The following is a 12,331-nucleotide window of genomic DNA, read 5'->3' as shown; positions in this document are numbered from 1 at the left end:
TGGAGAGCTTGAGTAGTGATGGGAAGGTTTTGTCCTCGTGTTCCTTGCACAGCAGAAAAGCCCCTTTGAGGAGCCAGTGGTGCAGGGCTGGGAAGAAAAGTGGAGCAAGGGAATTTGGTGGGTCAAGGAAAAGGTCCATTGGTTCTTCCTAGAGTTCAGTGAGACCCATTTCTCTGGATCCTGGGTCTACTGGCACCACTGGTGGTGTCACTGCAAAGCTGTGGCACAAGAAGGGCTCTCATAGTTACCCCAATAGCTGGAGGACCTGGAAGTCCTGGGTTCCCCTGCAAGGCAAGAGGACATAAAATGAACTTTCTGGGCCAATGGAATATTTTTTTTCCTCATTCCATTCTTCATCCACTCCTCACATCAGGGCAGAAGCAGAAGAGCAAAGATGCAGAGCTGAAGTGCATCCCCTGGTGGCTTCATCTCCAAGTCCCCCCCAAACACCCTCAGCTGCTCCTGCAAGAGCTGCACATGGACATCTTCACCTGAGCTATTCAAAACATGCTGTTCTTCTACTGATGGACTTACCTGGTCTCCTTTCTGCCCTGGAGGCCCTGGGAGTCCCTGTAAAACATCAGAAGAGAATTTCCATCAGGCTGAAAACAGATTCAGGGCTTCTGGTCCTGGCTGCTGTGAGAAGTTCCCAGGCAGAAGGATGAAGGAAGCTCTTCAGCCCAATTTTTCAGTGTCTACAAGAGAGTTCTGCCAGTCAAGAGCTTTTGGGTGAGAGGTGGAAATCCCTGAGCCTATCTTGTGGTTGCCACCTACCAGGAGATCCAGGTAGATCCCAGGGAAAGCTGCCAAAGATGGGCCCTGCAAGCAAGAAAAGGTCTGAAAATATCTGTGAGATTTTCATTCATGGGTGCTCAGGGGGGACTCAATCTTGTTTTGGAGCAACCTTCACCAGGCAGGTAGTGACAGGACAAGGGGAAATGGCTTTAAGCTTCAAGAGGGGAGGTTGAGATGAGATAAGAGGAAGAAATTCTTCACCACGAGGGTGGTGAGAGCCTGGAACAGGTTGTCCAAGAAGTTGTGGCTGCCCCATCCCTGGAAGTGTTGAATTCCAGGTTGGATGGGGCTTGGAGCACCCTGGGCTGGTGGGAAGTGTTATGATTTCCCAATGAATCCATGGTCCCTGTGCTGTTGTCTCATCCCCATCTCTTACCACCTGCACCAGACCCTGGTGATAGGACACAGGGACATGAAAAGGGGTCCAGGAGAGGAGAGATCACCCAGATCCATCTTCAGACCCCACGGGGAACTGGGATTCAGGTGAAATAATGTGAAAAAGACACCACAAGGACCTGAGGCCCCATGTTTGAAGAGGCAAAGCCACCACAAACCAAGGAATGGCAAACCTCAGAGTGTTTGGTGCTGAGCTGCCCTTGCAGAGAGGTTTCCACTTTCATAAGATGGATGTGGAGAGGTTAAAACTGGGGACCATGTTCCCTACCTGTGCTGTTGTGGCTGCCCCATCCCTGGAGATGTTGAAAGCCAGGCTGGATGGGGCTTGGAGCAGCCTGGGCTGGTGGGAGGTGTCCCTGCCCATGCAGGGGTTGGGACTGGATGAGCTTTAAGGTCCCTTCCAACCCAACCCATTCCATGATTCTATGACTGTCACCCCAGAGTTTATCACCATGGTGAGCAGAGTGATGGATGCACTTGTCCCAGCTTTGCTCTGGGCCATGAGGAAGAAAGAGGGGGTCCTTGCTTCTGGCAGAACAAAAAAGCTGCCAGCTCATGGCTTTGCTGGGGTTCTAACATCTCTGCTGGGGTTCTAACATCTCTGGGGGGGTTCTAACATCTCTGCTGGGGTTCTAACATCTCTGCTGGGGTTCTAACATCTCTGGGGGGGGTCTAACATCTCTGCTGGGGTTCTAACATCTCTGGGGGGGTTCTAACATCTCTGGGGGGGTTCTAACATCTCTGGGGGGGGTCTAACATCTCTGGGGGGGTTCTAACATCTCTGGGGGGGTTCTAACATCTCTGCTGGGGTTCTAACATCTCTGGGGGGGTTCTAACATCTCTGGGGGGGTTCTAACATCTCTGCTGGGGTTCTAACATCTCTGGGGGGGGTCTAACATCTCTGGGGGGGGTCTAACATCTCTGGGGGGGGTCTAACATCTCTGGGGGGGTTCTAACATCTCTGCTGGGGTTCTAACATCTCTGCTGGGGTTCTAACATCTCTGCTGGGTTTCTAACATCTCTGCTGGGGTTCTAACATCTCTGCTGGGTTTCTAACATCTTTGCTGGGGTTCTAACATCTCTGGGGGGGTTCTAACATCTCTGCTGGGGTTCTAACATCTCTGGGGGGGTTCTAACATCTCTCCTGGGGTTCTAACATCTCTGCTGGGGTTCTAACATCTCTGCTGGGGTTCTAACATCTCTGGGGGGGTTCTAACATCTCTGCTGGGGTTCTAACATCTCTGGGGGGGTTCTAACATCTCTGCTGGGTTTCTAACATCTCTGCTGGGGCTCTAACATCTCTGGGGGGGTTCTAACATCTCTGCTGGGGTTCTAACATCTCTGGGGGGGTTCTAACATCTCTGCTGGGGTTCTAACATCTCTGGGGGGGTCTAACATCTCTGGGGGGGGTTCTAACATCTCTGGGGGGGTTCTAACATCTCTGCTGGGTTTCTAACATCTCTGCTGGGGTTCTAACATCTCTGGGGGGGTTCTGACATCTCTGGGGGGGTTCTAACATCTCTGCTGGGGTTCTAACATCTCTGCTGGGTTTCTAACATCTCTGCTGGGGTTCTAACATCTCTGCTGGGTTTCTAACATCTCTGCTGGGTTTCTAACATCTCTGCTGGGGTTCTAACATCTCCCTCTTTAGGCACCTCCTGGGTGATGGCTCAACAGGATGAAGCTGGGGAATGGTTCTTTGCTCCTGCTTCATCTGCCAGCCCTCCCCAGCCGTGCTGATGTCCCAAGGTGACAACTGGGGACAACTGGCAGTAGGTTTTGTCCCTCTACAACCACCCCAGGCTGGCAGAAGCCAAGCCAAGCCCTTTCCCACCAAGTTTTCCTGGCCAATGGCCACTGGTGGCCCACTCACCAAGTCTCCCATGGCTCCTCTGTCCCCCTTGAGACCTTTCCTCCCACGAGGGCCCTGCATGAAGAAAAGGAAATTCTTACTGTGTGTTCCAGAAGTTCTTCTGGGTCTTGATGGACATCTGGTAAGCATGGAGATCAGACCCTATGGGGCAGTTTAGGAATAATTTTAAAAACCAGACTTGTCATCACCTGGAGATGTCAAAGCCAATCTCAGATACTTACCCTGACACCTGAATCCCCTGGTTCACCCTGAAACACAACAGACAAGGAGAATTACCATGGGGTGGGAATTTAGAGAGGAGATTTTCCTCAAACTTCATCCCAGAGAAGCCCAGAGACCAAAACTCCAACCCTCAAGGGATGACAAGAGTTTTAGTAGAGGTGTCTGTGGCTGTCCATCCTCCAGACCTGCAAAACCTGGTGATGACCCTCCCAGAAGAGGGGAATTTAGGTCCCTTGATCTCTTCTGAGACTTTTTAACCCACCCTCAGTGCCAGGAGACTTTTGGTGACCAACATCACACAACAACCCCTTGCCACAACAACCCCATGCAGTGCTACAGGCTGGGCACAGAGTGGTTGGAGAGCAGCCAGGCAGAAAGGGAGCTGGGAGTCTGGATTGCCAGGAAGCTGAAGAGGAGGCAGCAGTGTGCCCAGGTGGCCAAGAAGGCCAATGGCATCCTGGGCTGGCTCAGGAACAGCGTGGCCAGCAGGTCCAGGGAAGGGATTCTGCCCCTGTGCTCAGCTCTGGGGAGGCCACAGCTTGAGTCCTGTGTCCAGTTCTGGGCCCCTCAGCTCAGGAAGGAGATTGAGGTCCTGGAACAGGTCCAAAGGAGGGCAACCAGGCTCGAGGGACTCGAGCACAGGCCCTATGAAGAGAGGCTGAGAGAGTTGGGTCTGTTCAGCCTGAAGAAGAGGAGGCTCAGGGGAGACCTCGTCACTCTCTCCAACTCCCTGAAAGGAGGTTGGAGCCAGGTGGGAGTTGGTCTCTTTTCCCAGACGACTTTCAACAAGACAAGAGGACACAGTCTTAAGTTGTGCCAGGGGAGATTTAGGCTGGATATCAGAAAGAATTTTTTTACGGAGAGGGTGATCAGGCAATGGAATGGACTGCCCAGTGAGGTGGTGGATTCTTCATCCCTAGAGACATTTAAAAAGAGCCTGGATGTGGCACTCAGTGCCATGGGCTGGCAACCGCACCGGTGGATCAAGGGTTGGACTTGATGAGCTCTGAGGTCCCTTCCAACCCAGGTAATTCTATGATTCTATGATTCTATGATCAGCCTGGTTTGGGCTGTGCATAGCATGAGAGATCCTGGGTATTTCACTCCAGCCACCAAACCACCTTTCTCAGGATCTGGAGAAGTTTTAGTGACCTCTGAACCCCATGTCAGGCCATAAGTTTTACTGTTGTGTTGACCACCAGGGCTCTGATGATGGGAACATTTTGCAGAATTCCTCCTCTGCTTCCTCAAAGGACAATCCAGTGATGGAGAGAAGAAATGCAGGGACCCAGGGACTATTCTGGGTCTCCTCTTTTTGGGAAAAAACACAGAAACCATCCTTCAAATGACCACACTCACCTTGATGGAGATCCCTGGTGGTCCCTGTGGCCCTGGTAATCCTGGTGGTCCTGCTAGCCCAGGAACTCCAGGCTGTCCTTTCTGGCCCTTAAAAAAAAAAAAAAGAAAAACAGGAAAGGGAAAGATGGGAGCTTTCCCGCAGCTCCTTTCACTTCTCTGCCAGCCTTTCAGAACCTGAAGGTTCCACCAGAGCTGGGGTAGGATACTTACAGCAGGGCCTGGCTGCCCATTTTGGCCAGGAATCACCTCCACTCCTCCCAGGACATAGCCTGGTTCACCCTGGACACATGGGGAAGAAGAGAAAATTCTTAGCTGTGTTGGGAGGTGCAGCTGCAATCAGACAGTTCCATAATTTTGGGGAAATTTCGTGGTCACCATGAGTGACTTTTGAAAACCCAAAAGTCCCTTCCTGCCCTGCAAACCCAAGCCACCTGCATGCAGAACTTTTCTGCAGAATTACCAGGACATGGCCATGACAGGAGCTTTGCCCCCTTGGCATGGCAGAAAATGAATCCCAGGAGAAAAAAAAAAAAAAAAAAAAAAAGGAGGTTGGCTTTCAGCAGGATCTGGAGCCATAGAGACAGCTCAGGTGGATGCAAGGAAAGGGGATGAGCACAGACTGGAGGGTGGGGGAAGGACAGGAAAACTGCTCCTGGGTTTTGCCCATGATTGATCTTGGAGTCTTCCCTTCTTGTGTCCAAAATCTGTGCAAAAAGTTTTGCTCAACAGACCCAACAGACATCTGCAAACAACCAACTGCAAACTCCCAAGGGCCTGTGATGAGGAATGAGCACTTTTTTCCATAAAAAGTCGAGATCCCTCCAAGCAAAGCTGAAGGACAAGCAGTGGAGGGGTTGTTCCATGCAGCTCAGCACTTCATCTTCACCAAAAGTCACTGTACAAGTGCTTAGAAATGAGAAATCAGAGCAAGACAACAGCTTTTGCTCAATGAAACCCATGAATGAAACTCACTCTGTCTCCTTTTGGCCCCACTGGTCCAGGATAGCCAGGAGATCCCTGGAATTAAAAAGAAATCCTGCAGCAAAGCCCCCACCAGCCCATCACTGGGGGGTGTTCAAGTTGCAGACTTGTCTAATAAAACTTCATCATCTTTTAAAATGGTCAAGAAAACAGGTTCCTAGAAGTGTAGCCTACAAGGAGGCCTAAAAGGAAGGTGGAGAGGGACTTCTGACAAGTGATAGGACAAAGGGGAAGAGTTTCAGGCTAGAAGAGGGGAGAGGGGGATGAGATATTAGGAAAAAATTATTTGGGGTGTGGGTAGTGAGACCCTGGAACAGATTTCCCAGAGAAACTGTGGCTGCCCCATCCCTGGAAGTGTTGAATTCCAGGTTGGATGAGGCTTGGAGCAACCTGGGCTGGTAGGAGGTGTCCCTGCCCATGGAATAGGGGGGTTGGCACTGGATGAGCTTCCAACCCAAACCAATCTGGGATTCTATGAAGTGGATTTTGGTCTGGCTCATCTTCAGTTGGCTGTCAGCCAGGTTCCATTCTGAAAAATATATCCATGCTTATGACTGGAGGCAGAGTTCAGAGTCTTTGGGCTGTTTCTGGACAGCTCTTGGATCATTGAGGGTTTTACCTGCCCGGAGATGTGCTCATGCACTGGGTTAGTTGCCAGAGTAGAAGGAAATCCAACTCAGAAGAAGGAAATTCAACTGAGAGCAGAAGGAAATCCAACTCAGAGCAGAAGGAAACCCAACTCAGAGCAGAAGAAAATCCAACTCAGAGAAGAAAATCCAACTCAAAGAAGGAAATCCAACTGAGAGCAGAAGGAAACCCAACTCAGAGCAGAAGGAAATCCCAACTCAGAGAAGAAGGAAACCTAACTCAGAGAAGAAGAAATCCCAACTCAGAGAAGAAGAAATCCCAACTGAGAGCAGAAGGAAATCCAACTCAGAAAGAAGGAAATCCAACTGAGAGAAGAAAATCCAACTCAAAGAAGGAAACCCAACTCAGAGCAGAAGAAATCCCAACTGAGAGCAGAAGGAAACCCAACTCAGAGAAGAAGGAAATCCAACTGAGAGTAGAAGGAAACCTAACTCAGAGAAGAAGGAAACCTAACTCAGAGAAGAAGAAATCCCAACTCAGAGAAGAAGAAATCCCAACTGAGAGCAGAAGGAAATCCAACTCAGAGAAGAAGGAAATCCAACTGAGAGTAGAAGGAAACCTAACTCAGAGAAGAAGGAAACTCAACTCTGAGAAGAAGGAAATCCAACTGAGAGCAGAAGGAAACCCAACTCAGAGCAGAAGGAAATCTAGCTCAGAGCTGAAGGAAATCCAACTGAGAGAAGAAGGAAATCCAAAACTCAGAGAAGAAGGAAATCCAACTGAGAGAAGAAGAAAATCCAACTCAAAGAAGGAAACCCAACTGAGAGCAGAAGAAATTCCAACTGAGAGCAGAAGGAAACCCAACTCAGAGAAGAAGGAAACCCAACTCAGAGAAGAAGGAAATCCAACTGAGAGCAGAAGGAGACCCAACTCAGAGAAGAAGGAAATCCAACTCAGAGAAGAAGGAAATCCAACTCAGAGAAGAAGAAATCCCAACTCAGAGAAGAAGAAATCCCAACTGAGAGCAGAAGGAAATCCAACTGAGACTACGGGAAATCCAGCTGAGAATAGAAGGAAATCCAACTGAGAGCAGAAGGAAACCCAACTCAGAGAAGGAAACCCAACTCAGAGCTTAGTGACAGCAACAGCCCCTCATAAAGGCAAAATGGGTCACTTGGTTCTCCTGTCCTGCTGAGCATGTTTTGGCCTTCAAAAGGCTCAAAAACCAAAGCTTTCAGGTCCCATTCTACTGAACATCTTTGCTGCATTCCAAATAGAACCATGGAATCATTAAGGTTGGAGAGAACCTCTAAGGTCAACCATTCCAGCTGTCATCCCAAAATACTTACAGGGTCACCTTGGATGCCAGGGAGACCCTGCAAAACCAGAGAGAGGTTTCAGAGCCATGCTCTTCAATTGTCTTAAATGACATTTTGACAAAGTTTGTTAAAACCAAACACTTACCATGAGTCCAGGAGGACCAGGAGGACCAATCCGTCCCGGTCTGCCCGGCAGCCCAGGAATTCCATCCTTCCCAGGTAGACCCTAAATGTATGGAAAATGACATTCAGGTTATGGATCCAGACCTTCAAAGCCCAACATCTTCATGAAGTTCTCTTTCACCTGATTTTTGAAGCCACCATGGAGCAGGATGTAGCAACCCACCAGGCTAAAAGACCTGAAGATGATTTCTTCCTAATTATTAAGTTCCATGGGAATTAACCAAGTTCATGCTGCTGGACTCACCCTCTCTCCTTTCTCTCCTTTTGTGGTAAAGCTGAATGGGTTGTGGCCTCCACGAGCTGCTGAGCCCCTGAAACTCTTGAAAGGAAGAGGAAAATAGCATAAATCAGAATGAAATTCTTTTCTCCCAAAAACCAGCAAATGAACCCAAACCACAAGGACCCCAAAATTCAGATTAGAACCCTTCAGAAGAAAGAAGCAAGGTTGACCATCCAGGAGACCTGTTCATATCCTCAGCCTATTTAAAGTCACATTATTTATCATTTCTCCAGCTTGTGCCTTGACCCCAGGATGGAGAACACAGAGCTGTGTGAGGACAAAACATTGTCAGGGAGCATCTTGATCCTTCATGAAGCCTTGGCCCATGTCACACCTGCTGCTCAGGGTATATTTTATTTTATTTTATTTTATTATTTTATTTTATTTTGTCTCAGAGAGACATATTCCTGGTTACACATCTACAAGACTTCAGGGTGGTGTCAACGTAATTCTTATTCTTCTCCCCCATGGGAAAAAAAAAAAAAACTTTGGAAGGGAGGTTGGCAGAGGTGAGATAAAGACCTTGAGTCCTTCAGGCATGGACAACATTCATCTCACCTCATTTTTAGGCAGTCATAACACAAACATCACTCTCTGAGCTGTTCTGGCAGTGTGGGCACCTACCCAGGACCTGAAGCATCAACCATGGGCTCTGGGGCTGTTCCTCAATGTCCATCAATAGCTGAGGGGTGGGGGGCAAGAGGAAGGGGCCAATCTCTTTTTGGGGGTGGCCAGGGAGAGGCCAAGGAAGAATGGGTTGAAGGGAGAAGAGAGGAAGTTCCAGCTCAGCATGAGCAGGAGAAACTTGTTGAGGGTGAGGCTGAGGGAGCCCTGGCCCAGGCTGCCCAGAGAGGTTGTGGAGTCTCCTTCTCTGGAGCCTTTCCAAACCCCCCTGGATGTGTTCCTGTGTGGGCTGCCCTGGGGGATCCTGCTGGGGCAGGGGGATCTCCAGAGCTCCCTTCCCACCCCTAATCTATGATTCTGTGGCTCTTCATGTCCTTTCGCTTCCTGCTTGGCAGGGGGAAGGAATAAATTTGCCTCCTGATATTTTTACTTTTCAAGGCATCTTGGTGGGCTGTCCAGCAGCTCACATGGAGCCTGGAGATACCTGAGATGCCACAGAACATCTGGGACACCTGCATGGGGTTGGCAGAGATGAAGCAGGACCTATGGAAGACCTGAATTCCATTGGTTTGCTGAGAAGGAGCCCAGGAGGTTGCTGCATTGCCCATGCTGAAATGGCAGCTTTGAGGATGAGCTCCCCCAAAAATGGCTGTGGTTTCCAAATTTAAAGGTTTTGAAACTGATGTGATTGCACTGAACACCACAGAGGTATGAGAAGTGACCTGGTCAGAGAAGTGATCAGTATATTCCTTGGAATATAATAATCCCCTGAGCAGACCCCAGTGAGCTCATTCTCACCTTTAAACACCAGGGAGCACAAACCTCCTCTTCTTCTGGGCTCTGTGGTTGAGCTGGTGATGGATCAGGGATGTGAGCCTTGCCTGTGTCACCAAATGACAACTGCTGCTCAGCTTCATGTCTGGCAACCTAAAGCATGAAGTCTGGCTTTAAATCATAAAATCATTTTAAGATCATCAGATCCAACCATTACCCCAAGGTCACCACTGCCCCATGGCCCTCAGCACCACATCTGCAGATCTTTTAAATCCCTCCAGGGATGGGGATTCCACCCTGGGCAATCACTGGGCCAGGGTCTGAAAACCCTTTCATAAATAAATTGTTCCTAATATCCAGTCTGGATTAGTGATCCTCCAGGATTTCATGAATCCTCCTGAATTTGATGACTCCTGCGAGTCTGGATTGCCAGGAAGCTGAAGAGGAGGCAGCAGTGTGCCCAGGTAGCCAAGAAGGCCAATGGCATCCTGGGCTGGCTCAGGAACAGCGTGGCCAGCAGGTCCAGGGAAGGGATTCTGCCCCTGTGCTCAGCCCTGGGGAGGCCACAGCTTGAGTCCTGTGTCCAGTTCTGGGCCCCTCAGCTCAGGAAGGAGATTGAGGTGCTGGAGCAGGTCCAAAGGAGGCAACTGGGCTGGGGAAGGGATCCAGCACAGATCCTCTGAGGAGAGGCTGAGGGAGCTGGGGGTGTTGAGGCTGGAGAAGAGGAGGCTCAGGGGAGACCTCATCACTCTCTCCAACTCCCTGAAAGGAGGTTGGAGCCAGGGGGGGGTTGGGCTCTTTTCCCAGGCAACTCTCAGCAAGACAAGAGGGCACAAGAGGTCTCAAGTTGTGCCAGGGGAGGTTTAGGTTGGACATGAGAAAGAATTTCTTTCTGGAGAGGGTGATCAGGCATTGGAATGGGCTGCCCAGGGAAGGGGTGGATTCTCCATCCCTGGAGATATTTCCAAAGAGCCTGGATGTGGCACTCAGTGCCATGGGCTGGGAACTGCAGTGGGAGTGGATCAAGGGTTGGACTTGATGAGCTCTGAGGTCCCTTCCAACCCAGCCAGTTCTAGGATTCTGTACTTCTATGATCCTCCAGGTTTTGGAACCAGACGTCAACCACCAACCTTCAACAGGTCTGAGGAGGTCACTGTGTTATTAAACCACCAAAATTATCATTGAAACAACCATAAAATATGGAGATAACTCTGCAGATGAGCTCACACTTCTACCAATCACCCATTGGCCAGAGCTAGAAAAGGGCAATGAATTTATAACCCATTCATGTGCTCTGCTTTGGGCAACAAAACTTCCAAAGCTGGATCCTGACCTCCTCACTTCCAACCCTTTGATTTCAAAGTTTTTCTTCTTTACCTCTAGGGATGGATTGGACTCAGTGTGCTAAATTTCTTTGGGTTTTGCTTTGAAAGTTTGCTCAGGGAAGAAGGGTGCCCCTTGGGCATGACCTCCAAGCAAGCTGGGTTCAACTCAAAGAGCTGGGAAGCATCTCACCTCCTCGGGTGGCAGGGGGGTCCATGAAGGTTGGGGGGCTGAACAAATGATTTCTATCAGTTCCCAGAGGATCTGGGGGAAGTCATCAAACGTGCTGACATAGAAAACATTCTGGAGGTTCTGCTGCAGCAGGATGGTGTTGAGCTCAAGTGGGTCAGCTCCCGAGACCCCCACGGCGATGATGCGGATCCCTGAAACACATCACTCACTCAAAAGAGGTAAAAAAAATGGTTGAGAAGAGAGTTTCTGTACCCCTCCTCCTCATTTTCCTGTCGTAATAAATGGTTGTAGTATATGTTAAGGAATTTGTATTCCCAACCAGTGAAATTCAGAGTTAAGCTGAGAAAGAAGGGAATATGGGGCTAGACAAAGCAGTTGAAACATGGAATTTTCCACTGTTTCAGTGTGAACAAAACAAGGCCCTAACGAGACTAACATCTGTCTCGAAGATAATTAGGAATGGAAGTCTTGTTCTTAAAACAAGGCACCAAAAGAATGTGAATATCTGCAAAAGGAGAACATCAAGATGCCACAGCCAACAGATAAGGGGAAAATTATGGCTAGGATCTGATATCGCCCTGTAGCAAAATAATGAAGTCAGCAAAATCAAGAAAGGTAAAAAAGTTCAAGCTTTATATGTATGTAAACCCACCTCCTTTTGAATATTCATAGAATTGTAATAAAAAAAAGGTAATCCTAGAGTTTTAGATTCGTGTGTGTGAGTGGAGCAGAGACTCCCCACGCACCCAGCGCTGTTTTGCTCATTGGAATTTTAATTTTATTAATTAAATGAAAGCATTAATATTGAGTCTCGGTCATTTTTAACACTGTTGACAAACTCTGCTGGGAAGAGGCACTCCAGGACTTACCTGCAGCAGTGTGTGAGTTACAACAAACCAGGGGACACAAGTGAGAAACAGAAAGAAAAAAGGATGGAGGAGTGAAAAGAGCCAACTTTGTGCATCCACAAAATAAAATGTCCTCCTCAGGCCCCCTGGAAATGGTAAAACATTGGCCCAGGTTGCCCAGAGAGGTGGTGGAAGCCTCATCCCTGGAAAAATTCAAGGTCAGGTTGGAGAGTGCTCTGAGCAACCTGATTTAGTTGAAGATGCCCCTGCTCAGTGCAAGGAGTAGATGACCTTGAAAAGGTCTTTTCCAACCCAAACCAGTCTGGGATTTTATGATTCTGTGAAATTCATGGAGAACCAAGACCTCAAGGAAACAGAAGAAGGCAACACTTACCCAAAGCATGGGCTGCTCTGGCTGGTGGCAAGACATCATCCTGGGATTGCCCATCAGTCATCAGGACCAGGACATGAGGGAAATGTGGCCTCATCCCTCTGGAGGACTGGAATATTTCCTTCAGCATAAAGGTTAAACCACGACCTGGGCAAACATGATGGGGATTGGTGTAAATCTGCC

At 49.0% G+C, this 12,331-nt stretch overlaps 1 protein-coding gene across 1 annotated transcript in view; it reads right to left on the bottom strand.

Moving 5' to 3' along the window:
* The window catches only part of LOC139791758 (collagen alpha-1(VII) chain-like), a 128,618-nt gene that overhangs the window by 78,437 nt on the left and 37,850 nt on the right, over positions 1–12,331 (bottom strand). The window contains exons 21-32 of the mRNA XM_071734356.1: positions 12,152–12,295; positions 10,910–11,100; positions 9,419–9,547; positions 7,961–8,035; positions 7,679–7,759; positions 7,564–7,590; positions 5,618–5,662; positions 4,856–4,924; positions 4,646–4,732; positions 3,286–3,312; positions 3,065–3,118; positions 535–570 (exon numbers count right to left, since the gene is read on the bottom strand). Of these exons, the coding sequence (XP_071590457.1) occupies positions 535–570; positions 3,065–3,118; positions 3,286–3,312; positions 4,646–4,732; positions 4,856–4,924; positions 5,618–5,662; positions 7,564–7,590; positions 7,679–7,759; positions 7,961–8,035; positions 9,419–9,547; positions 10,910–11,100; positions 12,152–12,295 (965 nt within the window). The remainder of the gene's footprint in view (positions 1–534; positions 571–3,064; positions 3,119–3,285; positions 3,313–4,645; positions 4,733–4,855; positions 4,925–5,617; positions 5,663–7,563; positions 7,591–7,678; positions 7,760–7,960; positions 8,036–9,418; positions 9,548–10,909; positions 11,101–12,151; positions 12,296–12,331) is intronic.

This window comes from Heliangelus exortis, chromosome 1, assembly GCF_036169615.1.
Source record: "Heliangelus exortis chromosome 1, bHelExo1.hap1, whole genome shotgun sequence".
NCBI classification, from domain to species: Eukaryota; Metazoa; Chordata; class Aves; order Apodiformes; family Trochilidae; genus Heliangelus; species Heliangelus exortis.
Note: the sequence above shows the minus strand (reverse complement) of the source record. Positions and strands in the feature narration are given on the sequence as shown.